This window comes from Cebidichthys violaceus, unplaced genomic scaffold (genome assembly GCF_023349555.1).
Source record: "Cebidichthys violaceus isolate CVI_PGR_0920_01 unplaced genomic scaffold, fCebVio1.0.p SCAF_5, whole genome shotgun sequence".
Lineage (NCBI taxonomy): Eukaryota > Metazoa > Chordata > Actinopteri > Perciformes > Stichaeidae > Cebidichthys > Cebidichthys violaceus.
The window spans coordinates 99,582-114,293 of NW_027176705.1; the positions used below are offsets into that span (position 1 = coordinate 99,582).

Here is a 14,712-nt window from a genome sequence, read left to right on the forward strand (position 1 = left end):
ATAGTTTGGCGGGATATTAAATTGAACTATAACACATTTGAATACACTGATATTTAAATATGTTGACATGGATAACTGATTTCAAGTAAACAAAGATTTCTGGAAATACTGTAGTAAAAGAATAGTCGGTTTCTTCACGTCGGCTTACAAAAATAAATTTTTCCTGTCGCTATTGGGATACATGTGGCATCCTGGTGTAACATGAGTGTTTTAGAGGTTACAAAATGGGCTTTTTTGGGGGGGTTATCCAGTCTGGCTTAAAAACACCTTAAAATTGAAAACGGTCACTTTCTACTCTGAAGTGTAGTATTATATCAAATCACACACGACCGCAGTGTGCTGCTGTATACAATCATCTCAGGCTCTATGTCGAGAAATGAAAAAGTTAATGACTTTGAGATGGCTTCACCTCACCACACTGTGAAAAGTATTGATAAAGTAAATATTAGGTTTTTGTCCTCATGCAGTCTTACCACCATTTTGACTTCATAGTCATTCAATTATTTTATAATCAATAAAAAGCTAAATCTTGTGTAGATTCAGAGATATTCGGTCACTTCAGGTAAGTTGCAGAGAAGCAGACTTTGTGAATGAAGGTAAGGTCAACTAAGGAAAGAAAATAGAAATACTGTATTATCTTGTTCCTAAATTTCAATTTGACTCCTAATTTGCTGTTCCATAAGAGCTGTAAGTACAGACAACAACAGTCACCAAAGCCAAGGAACGATAAAGGCAAACAAATCAGCGTACCTTCTTCCTCTGATTTGCAGCATTTGAATATGTTTATCAAAAAGATTTAACCTCCATTATCAGTAACACACCAAGATGTTTTAACATGAACACAAAGTCATCTACAAATGTGGCATGCCTGCATAACCTAAGCTCTAAATCAATGATGATCCAAACTTTACAAAGAGATATTTATGAAAAAGGAAAACACTTGTTTGACTTCCAGGTAGATAAATGTGTTACAGCAGCAGAAGAAACGGACCAGATAAAACAAAAAGATTACACCAGAGTAAATGTAAAAAAATAAGTAAAACTACACCATTAACAAAAACATATACCGCTATATGTCTAAAGTAAATACAATTTTACATTCATATTTATTTTTGATTTTTTTTCTATACTGAAGTTGCTGTTTCAAAAAACGTCTTCGCAATATAAGGAATACAATTATGGTTTGTTGGACTAAAGGTTGTCTGATTTAAATATGAATAAAAGAATATTTTTCTTGAAAGTGTTAACAGTGTACAAATTCTGGAAACCCGCCTGTGAAAGCCGTAGCTCAAGTAGCACCGCAACTCAAGTAGCTCTGTCGTGTTGCTCGCCGACCAGCAGGTGTCGCTGCAGCCGTTTCCTCGCTCCTTCAACGTCCGCCTACGTCACTCCCTCTCACAACACGGAATATGGCGGCCAGCTCGGATCGAATTCCTCCTCCTTTCCCTGACACAGAGGAACCGGGAGCCGGGCCGGGTGACATGGCAGACGGGGACAGCGACGAGGGAGAGGACATCTTCGTCAATAACGTGCGTTAAACAGCGCATTCTTGTTCATCGCAGGGTGTTTGTGACGGTTACATCTGCATGAAGTGAACGAGGCTAGGAGTCAGCCTCTTTATCTGATCTGACCTGCATTCATGGCAGCCAAGATAACTGGCAGCTAACTGGCAAAGAGGCGAGAAACTAGGTCATGGTTTGTGTAGAAAGAAACGAATATGATTCAGAAAGTTAGCCGAATTTGGTGTGAGCACAAATTGAGCCGTTTTAAGTCGTAACTAGCAAGAATACGCGTCATTTTCTTATCCCTCCTTATCCGTGTCGTTAAACCGTTATAACGGACGTGAGACAACCACTAACTAACGTTAACTGTCACTCATCTAATGCCCCTAATGTTTGTGTACTTACCAGTGAGGGAAGAAGTATTCATATACTTTACTTATTTAAAAGTACAAAGATCTACTTAAGGTGTCAAAAGTAAAAGTAACGTGACTCTTTATGCAGTATGGCTCCTTTCCACAGTATTATATTATTAATATTATTATAGAATATTAGCCAATATTTTTCTGTTTTTCTCACTAACGCTAACCAGATCATGTAAGATTGTTTTTGATGTTATATTTTAGTTATATTGTTTACTACTGGGTATATTAGTAGTCATATGGGTTTTTTTAATGTAAAAACAAACAAACAGATGTAGTAGTAAAAAGTACAATATTGTGGTTTTTGAATATGTAGAAGTATAAAGTGGTGCAAAAAGAGAAGACTTACGTTAAGTACAAACACCTCACATTTGTAATAACTTGTACAGTACTTGAGTAAATGTACTCCGTTACATTCCACCCCTGGTATTTACCATGTGTGTCTGTGGCTCATCTATAAACCGTGTGCTTCCCGTCTGCAGAGGAACCCTGTGGCTGTGAGTCGAGGAGTTTCTCAGCCGGATAATGTGAACGCAGAGCCTCCAGGGTTCAGTGGGGAGGAGGAGGAGGAGGCCAGCAGCACGGCTGCCAAATCCAACGGAGTTCATTCTGATGACGACAACGACCTGTTCGCTGGTAAGGAGACATTTTCTGACTGTCTTCATCCCACTTACTTCAAATTTGCAGAGCCTTGGCTCCTAAAAAGGAATTTAAAGTCATGTGAAATGGTTTATTTCAAGCCTAGGTCATGCTTGACTATTTTAATTCAGATTTGAAACGGTCATTCCTCTGATTTAACACATCAAGCTCACTGATCTATTAATCAAGGAATCGTTTTAGCAATAGCTTGGAGGCTGCAAATGTGTGACAGTGAGACTGCGTTACAAACAGGGTGTGTTTTTATGTGGGTGTTTACTCGGCAGGGGAAGTCTAATGAAATAAATTTTTCAGTTGCATTATGGGAAATGTAGGATCCAGTGTTTTTGGAGCTTGACCCCATACTCGGAACCTAAAGTCAGGATATCTCTGCTTCTACTGCATCAGTTTTACTTTACATTTTTAAAAGAATGTCTGTGCAACACAACACCACTCAGCATTTCAAACTATTAAACACGTACTAAATAATCTGATTATTTTCCACTAACGTTCTTCATTAAATGAGAAAATACTCATTACTTTTCATACTTTATTTGTAAAGTATTAAATTCAAACAAGAGTATACAAACCTGTGTTTATTCTCATAGTTATTTATTAAATTATCAGAAAACATGCTGTATCGTGATATATATCGTTATCGAGTTATGAAATGACCTATATGGTGATATGTAACTTGTTCTCAGGTCAGAATAAGTTAAAGGGTAGATAATGCACTTTAGAAACCCTTTTTGTTGAATTTGATGAAAATCTCATTACATCCCGACAGCAATCAATAAATCAAATGCTCTGACCAAAATAAGGAAACGATCTTTACTATAGCAATAGTAAAGATCTTTACATTCATATTGATGATTTTGGGAGAGGGCTGTCTGTGTTGCCAACTTGGTGACTTCTTGCTAGATTTAGTGACTTTTGGAGCTCGTGCTGCTCGCTACTTTCAAAAGAGTTGGCAACACTGGGCTGCTTTTTTCAAAACCTAGCTTACGTGCTGCTTTCTCCAATGTTGCCAAACCCAGCTTTAATTGTCTGAACATAAATGTAATACGAATTACTATAATTTAAATTCTCAGTGCTGTGGACATATTTAAGGTATTTTCCCCAAAAACTCTTAAGTTTGATACTCAGCCGTAGTTATTACTAAGTCTGAAATATTGTTCTTGTGACGAGGTCAACAACCTACAGCAGTTAAAAATTAATAAATCACTGAGTCATTTAACATAGAACAAGTCCCACTCACATTTACATAGCAATTCAAAAAAAAAGGTTTGTGATCTATATGAAGTGAGTGAATTAAAAAGGTCTCCTACACATCCTTAATTAATCATAAAGTGGACAAAATGCATCAGTCATCACTCATGTACATGTAAGTATGGGAGTAATTGACAAATCAGCAGTTCTGGATAAATCAGGTGCACTTTAGTCATCTGTGTTTCTTTTCTTTTTGAATGAAGGGAGTCATCCAATAATAAAATGTCTTTTTTTCTTTCCCAGAGGCACTCGTGAAGCTGAGCACGGACACGGACACGTCCACGTCCACGTCCACGTCCAGGAAGGAGCTCTCCACCTCCTCTGGCCCGCCTCCATCTTCCTCCTTCACTCAGAGCCCTGCAGCCATGCAGCCCACCTCCTTGGAGCAGGTACGGGCCACGGCTGAGCTGAGCTGCGCTTCTTGTTAAAAGCAGTTAGTTTCATGCATGTTTTTCGTGATGGCTACTACTTGTGTTCTTCTCCTTGATTGCAGTTGGAGGAGGAAGAGGACAAGGATACTTTTGATGTGGATGTTGCCGTCACCAACCCTGAGAAAGTTGGTCAGTCTCTTTTTTTCATTCAGTCTGTTTGTTGAATCTATAATACAGCGATCTGTAATCTACACAATATTCAGATGTTATTTTTTTGGGAACTAGTTGATGAATTATAGCACTGTATAGATTTAACTTTTATGTTTATGTCTCATTTTAGCAACCTCAATACTTTAAATGCACTGACACATTCATTTCAGACTGATTTCTAATCTCATCTTCAATTTATCTCCAATGTTTCTGTCCTCCTAGGAGATGGCATGAACGCATATGTGGCCTACAAAGTATCCACCAGGGTCTGTAGAAAAGCTTGTGTTGATACTTATATCTTGTGTATTTTTATTTTATTTTTTTTACATAGCTCCTAAATTTGTAAATATGTCTACATTTTCAGTTTTCAGTTTTTAGAGTTCTGTGTCTCTGCTTTCAGACCTCCTTGGCCATGTTCAGGAGTAAAGCCTTCTCTGTGCGGAGGCGTTACAGTGACTTCCTGGGTCTCTATGAGAAGCTGTCGGTCAAGCAGTCGCTCCATGGCTGCATCATTCCACCACCGCCTGAGAAAAGTGTTGTAGGTGGGTCTTAAGTATGTGCTCTGCTTGTTTTTGTTGGGGGGGTGTTGTGTCCCTTTCGGTGACTGTGATGTGGACCAACAGGAATGACCAAAGTGAAGGTGGGAATGGACGACCCGTCCTCAGTGGAGTTTGTGGAGAGAAGAAGAGCAGCTCTGGAGAGGCAAGGATCCATACATGTTTGGGCCTTTTTTAAAACTATATTTCTACACATGCCCATGCTTTTGTGTGCATATTTCATGTGTTACTTTTTGGGCAGTACTACTTCTTACTCACTTTATCTTGCCTTGTTTTTTTGTAGGTATCTTCAGAGAGTAGTGTCTCACCCGTCGTTACTCCAAGATCCTGACGTCCGTGATTTCTTGGAGAGAGAGGAGGTTGGTTTTTAGGATATAAAAAGATGTTCCAGCAGCAATGAGCTGGATAATGACTTAAGATTCTTGGGAATGACTTTTGAAGTGTGCGTGCGTGCGTGCGTGCGTGCGTGCGTGTTTGTTTGTTTGTTTGTTTGTTTGTTTGTTTGTTTGTTTGTTTGTTTGTTTGTTTGTTTGTTTGTTTGTTTGTTTGTTTTCTCAGCTACCCAGAGCAGTGAGCACCCAGGCGCTGAGTGGAGCTGGCTTCCTCAAAATGATCAATAAGGCATCAGATGCTGTCAACAAGATGACCATCAAGATGAATGAGTCAGACACTGTAAGGGGAATCCAGATCAAGTGTTTTCAGGAGACTGTTGTGCATTTAATGACTTTGTCATAGAATTTGAAAAGTCCACTATTGGATAAACTTTATAATAATGGATATCATTTTACTTGTCACATATACATACGAGTACGCTTCGTGAAATGTTGTTGCGTCAAACTCCTAAGCAGCGCACAGTAAAAGTACAAGAAATAGCTGAGTAAACACAATACCAGTTAAAAATATATAATAACATATTTTTTAAATTACCACAATAAGCAAAATATAAAAGCTGGTAAACATGCAAAATAGTAAACGTATAGAAGATGGTAATCATCTTCACACAAACAGAAGAGTGCAGATAAAGTGACAACAGTTTATAAATGGCACTGTTGCAGGATTACATAGACATATGGGAATGTTCTTAAGTTTATAATCCCTGTCTTTCTAGAAATTCGAGCAAGACAAACGAGCCGTTGTAGACATGATGAGGTTGTTTTGCTGTATTTTTTTTCTTGATATTTTCACTCTGTGTCTGCCTCAGTGGTTTGAGGACAAGTTCCAGGAGGTGGAGAACGAGGAGCAGCAGTTGAGGAAGCTCCAGGCGGTGGTCGACTCCCTGGTCAACCACAGGAAGGGTGAGCTGCCTCTGCCTTCCTCTACTTGTCTTTGCCCAATACATTTCTAATTCAATTGTTTCAACTAAGGAAACAGAAGAGTACAGTCCAGCTCCCTGGTCTTTTACGGTGAAACAAGTAGACTGAATATGTTTTCTGTTTCCCAGAACTGTGTGGGAGCACGGCAGTATTTGCCAAAAGTATGGCCATGTTGGGAAACTCTGAGGACAACACGGCCCTGTCGCGGGCCCTGTCCCAGCTGGCAGAGGTGGAGGACAAGATGGAGCAGCTGCATCAGGAGCAGGCAGCCAGTGACTTCTTCATCTTCGCAGAGCTGCTGGCCGACTACATCCGCCTGCTGGGTGCTATGCGCGTAAGCTCACCGCTGCAGAATGGTGGTTTTACAGTAATAGAGATTCCTCAGAAGCAGAGAAGAGTAAAGCTCGGGTTGTTCCTGATACCAGGATTAAAATGCTGATACTGCATTCTGTCAGAGCAGCGTAAAGACAGCGGTGTCTTTAGTTCAGTGTGTGCTACCTGCTCTCTGTTTGGTAAGTGTCGGATGTCCACAGGGGTGTTTTGACCAGCGGGTGCGGGCGTGGCAGCGATGGCAGGAGGCTCAGAGCACGCTGCAGAAGAAGAGGGAGGCCGAGGCCAAGCTGCTGTGGGCCAACAAGCCGGACAAACTGCAGCAGGCCAAAGACGACATCACGGAGGTGACAGACACAGTGTAGAGAAGAGTATTCTGGCTGTTTTAATAATTGATTCATTATTTACGTCTTTATTAAGGATATTTATTACGGATGTCTTTTGTTTCCATGCAAACAAGTTATTTGAGGTCACCATGGGCTTTGTGATGTTCCTCTTTCACTAGTTTCTGACAATTTAAAGACTTAACCATCAATTGATTCATAAAAAAATTCTATATGGATAAATTGACAGTGAAAAATGAGTTGTAGCCCTCTTTTAAAAACTGCAAATGTAACCTGTTTGATATGAATCAAGTTCTGCACAATGTAGAAGCACCGTCACAATTCTGACAACACTGCACCTACGTACCTGTTGTATTCTTTATTCTCAATAGAAGTGTTTCTCACTTCTTTACAGATGTCTTCAGATTAGATAGATTACTGTATTTTAGATAAGAGCATCCTGTGTGACAGAATAAGCAGCTAATGTGAATTTGTTTAGAAGAATAATAAGTGTCATGTTCTTATATCACGAGCTGGAAAATACCGAGACATTTCTGTTTTTTTTTTTATTGTTTTTGTTTGTGGTCAGTGGGAGGCGAGGGTGACTCAGTACGAGAGAGATTTCGACAGGATCGGGATGACTGTACGCAAGGAGGTTCTCAGGTTTGAGGTATGTTTATGTTTTTAGAATCGTTAAGTTTGTCCGTCACATTAAATCTTCTTTCATCCAGAATTGTAATAAGACAATAAAACATTCAAAATGAAAAGTGAATACTGTTCATAGGCACTGTATACTTGATCTTCTGGAAATGTAGGGCTTTCTCATTGGCACTTGTAGTGTGAGACCAACACATTTCAGCAAGAAGCTTCATCAGGGTCACCAAGAAGCAAGTTACATTTCACAAGGAGTCTCCTTGAGACATGTCAACACTTTTGTCTTTTCAGAAAGAAAAAGCTAAGGACTTCAGGAGCCAGATAGTCAAATATTTGGATGCAATGCTGCAGTCTCAACAACGGGTAAACATTGAACTACATCAAGTGTTACATTCATCATGTACACATTCCTTTGTACGCTTTATTCACGGCTACCAAAGTGTTCCTTTAACTAAACATATTTGTATTTATTGAAAGATATTGAGTGATCACAACATGTTAATCGTCTTTTTTTCTCTGGTTCTGATTATATTCCAGCTTGTAAAGTTTTGGGAGGCGTTCCTGCCTGAGGCGAAGGCAATAGCTTAATGAAGAGGGAGACTTTTTTTTTTAAGACCCCAACTGCCTTCGAACACTTTACCTCTTGACGACAAACTGAGAGGACAAATTTTGAAACACACAATAAACTTCCATCCATCTTTTTTCTCTTTTTAATCATAGTGTATTCTCTTAACTTGTACAGTTCTTTGATATGATAAACTGCCGCATTTTACGTTTCTTTGGCATAATTCCTTGTTTTCTGTTGTTTGCTGAAAGATGGTATAAAGCAGCAGATTACCTGGCCGTAATATTTGTAAAGCCCACTGCCATGTCAGTGGGCTATGTATTTATGTTTCCCGCTTAAACCAGTATGTTAACGTGTTAACACTACGGTACTGCCCTAGAGTAACATTGTGTATAGTTTACATTAGACAATAGGCGTATGTAAGTCATTCCAGTCTCTAACATCTTATGTTGATGAATGCATGTCAGATGTTTTGATGCACTAAAATGAATTGTACATTTTGAAAAGCTGTTTTTTTTTTTTTTAACACTAAAACACACTACTGATGAATGAGGTCATTTACAAAGAGTATTGGCGCATTATTAGTGTATCATATAATGCTCAGTAGATCCTAGAAATCATATGAAAACTCAAAGATTTGACAGGGTTACAGGCTCGTCCGAGTTGTTACAAATGTGATGAAAGAAAGTTAAGGTTACAGTGAGTGCAGGTTGAGAAAATGCAATCACTGATTTGTTGGTTTTTTCTACGATGATGTATTTGCTCCAATTGTGTTTATTATATTAATCGATTTCTTCCACTACAGTTTTAAGTACTTAAGTCCAAAGTAACTCATCTGGAACCGCAGCAGAGATTGTTTTCTGCCCGTAGATGACTTTTAAAATGTATGTAAACATTTACTTGAATCGAATCCTACAACTACTGTCGGATATTATTAGTAACATACATGTTTTTGATAAATTTGTTAAACGATGACTGAAAGGCACAGACATTCAAGTGTAATTGTCACTTATTTTCATATTCAGCATTTGTAGGTGTAGTTTTTTCTGTCATGTCATCTTTACGTAAGAACATGCTTTATTTTTGTAACCACTTTTCATTGGCACACACATGTTCCTGGAAATGCTGAACAGGCAGATGTACAAAATAAATATGATTGGTTAAGCTTTGGGGACTGGTTTCATGTTGTTTGTTGTCCCACTTCACTTCATTATCATGGTTGAATTACAAAACTACGGGCCTTTCGTGATGCTGATCATTTTTTTCAGTAACAATTTTTTCTTTTTCTTTTCGGTAATTGGTGAAAACTACGACTGGACATCAGTAATTTATTCATGCCGTTGATAGGTCCACATGTTATACCTATACTCTCAGACACTATACTTAATAATGTAGGGCACAGGGTGTATTTTGTTCATTTTGTCAAAAAAGGGGTCTTGCTGCACACCGAAAACCTGCTCAGGAAAAAATATAAATTGGAACATTTACAATTCCTCGACTACATCTGCTAATCAGGTTCTTGTGATATGATCGAAGGCTCCAATACGACTACGGAATGGACTTTGACTTCAGATTGTTTTGTTGACTGCTGTCTCCAAGGTCAAGAATGAACTTTGAGGCTCGATATGTAAATTGCTCTGCTTGTCTTGAAGTATTGGCGGAGTATTAAAAGGACTGGTGGGGATCAGGAGCAAAAAAGACAGATGTGATCAGGACATCCTTTATATTTATGTTACTTCTCTATGCAACAATACACCAAAGCAAATACCTTGTATGAAAAAAATTGGCAATAAATCCATCTGATTCTACTGATTTTTCTCTTTTAACTGAGTTCTTCAACTTTCCAACAAGACATATAACAATATATATAACATATATAGCAAGTGATATATCATCAGTAGCTAAGCTACTACGTTAGTATAATTATAACCTAATAAAAGACAAATCAAATAGCTAAAGGGTCTCTTCTAGTAACTCTAAGGCATGAATTATGTTCAGTAGTTTTTCATATAGTAGTTGTATAGTTCATATAGGTGAGTTGTCATAAAAAACGTGGTTTAATACAAAAAAGCACCTAAAATAATTTAAGTATTTTACAGAAATTCCGTTTTGTTATTCTCCACCATGATTCAACATGTAATATATATAAATATATATGTATAAATTGTTCTAGCCAAGCACAACATAAAAGACCCTTTGGTAAAGACAGAAAGAAAAATAAATGAATCCAGTTTATATTCTTTAACACGGGGGGGACACTTTATGGTGAACCGCTTTCAAGATGAACGTGTGCACACATAGGTGTGATGGTACACTAATGAATTAGACCCGAGTCAGTCCTGACCCGGACGTGTGCGATGTGAAGCGGGCGGTGCCGTTTTTTTGTACATCCGGGTATGTTCGAACCTTTCACGAGCAGCGAAGAATGGAGAGAGAGCCGCTTACGACACTCCGCTGTTAGCGTGAAACACATCAGCCAACACAACAAGTAACACCGAGTAAAACCTGCACGTTAAGCTCCGGGGCAGTCGTGACAAACCAAAGCCGTGTCCTGGTCGTCTGGATTGTGTCACAGCGAAGGTGAGCCTGTCGTGTTTGTTTGATGAACATTTGATAGGAAGCTTTTTTTGGTTGTTAGCTAATATTTTCGTTTGCTAACGGAGCTAATTTCCTTGTTGCGCTCCGTCCAGCTGTCACCTAGCCATCAGGAGGTGATATCTAAGGCGTTAACGTTCAGCAATGAGTCTATTAACTAGACCTATGTTACGGTTGGTAACAAGATGCATGTGTAGTGATTATTCGGAGGACATATTTCAAACCAGAGCAGCCACTATATGGCTAAGTTAATGTTTGGCTAACGCTAGCTTTGTGGTTAGTCAGGTTGATAAGCTAACTTGGCTAACGGTTAGTTAATCGATGTGACCATCACAAATGTTAAGTCTTTGTCCGTGAAAGGTTGGCGTACCACTGCCAGCTCGCTTCCTTGTTTTGATTCCTTGTTTGAGGCCGCCTCGGTAGGAAACTTCATCTTTATATTTATCTTTTATATTAGCCTCAATTGCCCCCACAAAACACTTCCTCACATACAAAGTGTCACCACTGCTGCTCAGGGCAAGATAACGGATGCAAAGACAGGATGGCACAGAGTATGAGAATAATACACGTTTCCCAAGGCCCCGGGACAGTTGTCTTGAAGCTAACTGGTGCCAGTTATTGTGACTTTTGTTAGGAGTCATTAAATGTCGAGGTAAAAGTGCACGTTTTCTTTGCTCGTTGACCAATTCGACGTCTCAATGCACCTCTTCCATGCTAAACTGCATAGATGTCTTATTATTGAATCAATAGAGTATTCAGTTACCATTCATCTAGTAGAATAGTTGGTTTGTAGGTCATTTTCCACCAAGTAACACAGTGCTTTAAAGAAAGCAGTGCAAACCGCTTCTGGAGTCATTTTATTGAAATATTACTAGCTGGGCATTTACCCAAATTAGGGCCATGTGGATCCATGATATATTATTGTTGGCATCCTTTTAAAAGAGCCCTACTGAGGGAAAGGCTGGTTATAAAACACTTTCTGTGTTGCATTTATTTAAAAAGTCATGATGAAGTCAAACTTCTCTAAATGTGTGCTTGAACAACCTCACTGTTCACAGGCTTCAACTTAGGAAAATCCACATTTAAGAAAAACAACTTTAAAGGCATTTGCATTTCCCTCATTATTTCGAACAGGTAACTATTTACTTGACAGACGTGGTCAATGGCTCGTCCTTTTACCGTCTGTGCAGTTAATTACTACACAACGTAGACCACCTCAGTCAAGTCAAAGTAAGCTATAAGTTGTCTTTACAAAACAGAATATATATTTCTGCTGATCATGCAGTATTTGTAAGACTTTTTATTTTATTTTTTAGATCAAACTCTTAGGTGGAAACATTAGATCGTCGTCTTGTATGTGGGTGCACACAACAGCCATGTGTGTATCCATTTGTATGGTTCTCTGGGAATCCGTGGAGGAGGAAGAAGACTGTATGTTATCTAAATTCCCCCCCAGTTATAGTTCATAAGAGCTGGCGTTAAGGAGAGAGAGGCAGCTGTTAGCTGGCACTGCCACAGTAGGAGTCTGCACTGTTGGCAGACCCCCCTCCCAGGCTGATCTTTCCACTGAAGGTTAATCACTCCACTCAGAGTCTTTATGTTTCAGTAAAAATGAAAAGATGTCAACAGATAAGTCACTTTTAATAGATGCTAATCAGCTAGAAGCATCTCAGTTTTCCCCAGCTATTTTTGACGGGGCACATTTATGGACTAATCAAGGTTTTAAATACATGTTTCATTGCCACATTAGTGCGTTGCTGAAGGAGATGTACCAGTGAATGGTGCTGGATTTGAAAAACCAGCTATTAAACAATTACATCAACTTTGTTGAACTATTGAAATGTTAAGTTTTTGATTACCTGCAACATCGGAAAAACCCCATTGCCTCTTTTCGTCAGTCAGGCTTGCTGTTTGGCGCTGTGCCAGTGATTAGACAGTAAACAGTTTATGTGTCTGTGTTGATGCGTCCTCCACGTTGCACGGGGATATTGTAAGTTACAGGATTGTGAAAACAGTACTGTCACAATACCTTCTCTGTATAATCCCTGCTTCATTATTTCCAGTGAGACTAGAACATTAAATAAGCTGATGTTTTCACATTGCTGATGTGACACAGATGTGAGATCAGCAGAACTTATTGATCGTAGTCACGACCGCTCCATTGAGAGAGCCTCGTCGGTAACGTGACCCATTTCTTCTCTGTGCAGAGTTTCGTTCAAAGGTGTAAAGCAGTTAGCAGCTTAACTTGAACAGTGTTAAACATATGCGGTGGTATTGTTGCATGGGTATTTCTTTTGTTTTTAGCCACTTGTACGCGGTGAGGTTAGCTCATCAATTAAATTGAAGTGCAATTTTTCAGGAAGCAAAATGAGTGAAGTTCAAATTTCAGAATGTAAACCATGTCTTGCATTTAATCTTAAATAGGTTCATTAATCAATGCGCTTAATGATGTTGCTATTACTTGAGCACCCATGAAGGCCGAGCCAAAGTAATGAAATGCCTTAATGCAAATGAGCACTATATCAAACATCAGGCGGTGCCCTCATAAATCTTCACCATCAAACAGGCAGACTCATTTAGTCCAGGACGAACCCAACTAAAGTTTCCACTTCGAAACTCGACCGCGACGTTTAAAACGCAGAGCGACAACTGAACACGACCTCAGCTTTTCTCCGAAGGCGTCGCTCGTTCTCTCACCTGGAGAAGGAGGGACGTGAATCATTTAAGACTGTTTCTGAATTGTCTGATTCCTGGTAGTCATACAGCTCTGACAACATCAATTCCCTTTATTAGAGCCTGCTCATTGCTTTCACTAGGAGTTTTTTTTATGTTTGCACAGATTTTACCAAACTAAATGAATCTAAAATGCTACATTTGCAGAACAAATGTTAAGCCTTCCTGAACCAACATGTACTTAAGTATTTGTTAACAATGCATGCTGTCAAAAAATAACTGTTGAACAAATTGGAACAGAAAGGGTTAATAAGCTTAATCTGTAATGGGATCTGTATCGATAACAATCCTCCTTGTGAGACACAAAACTACTTTTATAGGATGCCAAAAGGTAGGTGTGTGTGTGTGTGTGTGTGTGTGTGTGTGTGTGTGTGTGTGTGTGTGTGTGTGTGTGTGTGTGTGTGTGTGTGTGTGTGTGTGTCCTCAAACACATCCTCTTCTCTTCTATCGGGAGACGTGGCGCCTCCACAGGGATTAAGGCCGGGGATTCCCCACCTCACATCAAAACCAACGAAGCCATTTGTAGAGACCGCAGAACGTTTAACAGTCCGGTGGATTGCTGGTTCTTCTTTATTAATTAGGCTGATGTGAATGTAAACAGACCTACTCCATTCCATTTATCTTGTAAGTCCACTATACACACAAAGTGAACAAATCTACATGGGCATCCTCTGAAATAATGCAATCCACCACAACAACACTGCCACTTAACGTCCTATAATAATGTAGAGTTGCACAGTTTCATCTGAAATTAAATACTTACAAAATGCATTAGGTATTGCGGGGCTATAATAGTGGATTGCATTACATTTTAATAACGATAAGCACATAAGATGTGTGTATCAATATCCAGAGCAAATGATGTAAAAGGAGAAAAATAAAACCAAGGCGCTGATTACAGCATATGGTGTGATACGCCTTTGTAATTAAAGGTTGCGGATGCTTTGCTGCCCTTCGTGAGGTGTAGTTTTGCTGCCATATACAGGCCAGTATGAGTTACTCTGTTGTCCCTCTTTAATGTTTATTTCCCCATCCTACTCCTCCAGTAAGGCATGTCTGGACATGTTTAAATTGCAACGTGGCTGTAGTAATCCTACCAGTAATACAATTTACAAATGCATAAATCAGCCGAAGAAACTTCACACTCACTTTTGTGATATTGTTATAATGTGAAAAAAACCCTTTTTATAGTAAAGTTTGAATATAATTTGCTCCAAATGAACTGGACTAAAACT

General features: G+C 39.1%; 2 protein-coding genes across 5 annotated transcripts in view; both read left to right on the forward strand.

The window, feature by feature from the left end:
- The first annotated feature begins 1,378 nt into the window (after positions 1-1,378).
- Positions 1,379-9,318, forward strand: LOC137887776 (sorting nexin-1-like). Its single transcript, XM_068730979.1, has 15 exons — positions 1,379-1,529; positions 2,404-2,557; positions 4,070-4,215; positions 4,320-4,386; positions 4,630-4,673; positions 4,808-4,949; positions 5,031-5,109; positions 5,248-5,323; positions 5,523-5,636; positions 6,166-6,259; positions 6,406-6,611; positions 6,811-6,954; positions 7,520-7,600; positions 7,876-7,947; positions 8,122-9,318. The coding sequence occupies exons 1-15, from the start codon at positions 1,410-1,412 to the stop codon at positions 8,170-8,172; spliced, it is 1,590 nt and encodes a 529-aa protein (XP_068587080.1). The 5' UTR covers positions 1,379-1,409; the 3' UTR covers positions 8,173-9,318.
- Positions 9,319-10,553: 1,235 nt separating this feature from the next.
- Positions 10,554-14,712, forward strand: part of csnk1g1 (casein kinase 1, gamma 1) — a 31,249-nt gene continuing 27,090 nt past the window's right edge. For all 4 annotated transcript variants that reach the window (XM_068730135.1, XM_068730136.1, XM_068730137.1 and 1 more), the window contains exon 1: positions 10,554-10,729. The gene's annotated coding sequence lies outside the window, so the exon portion shown is untranslated. The remainder of the gene's footprint in view (positions 10,730-14,712) is intronic.

Excerpts from the sequence above, each read along its gene's own strand:
- LOC137887776 (XM_068730979.1), top strand. The coding sequence starts at position 1,410 with ATGGCGGCCAGCTCGGATCGAATTCCTCCTCCTTTCCCTGACACAGAG. Across the intron at positions 4,950-5,030 it reads GCCTGAGAAAAGTGTTGTAG|GAATGACCAAAGTGAAGGTG; the intron begins GTGGGTCTTAAG and ends GTGGACCAACAG. Across the intron at positions 6,955-7,519 it reads CCAAAGACGACATCACGGAG|TGGGAGGCGAGGGTGACTCA; the intron begins GTGACAGACACA and ends GTTTGTGGTCAG.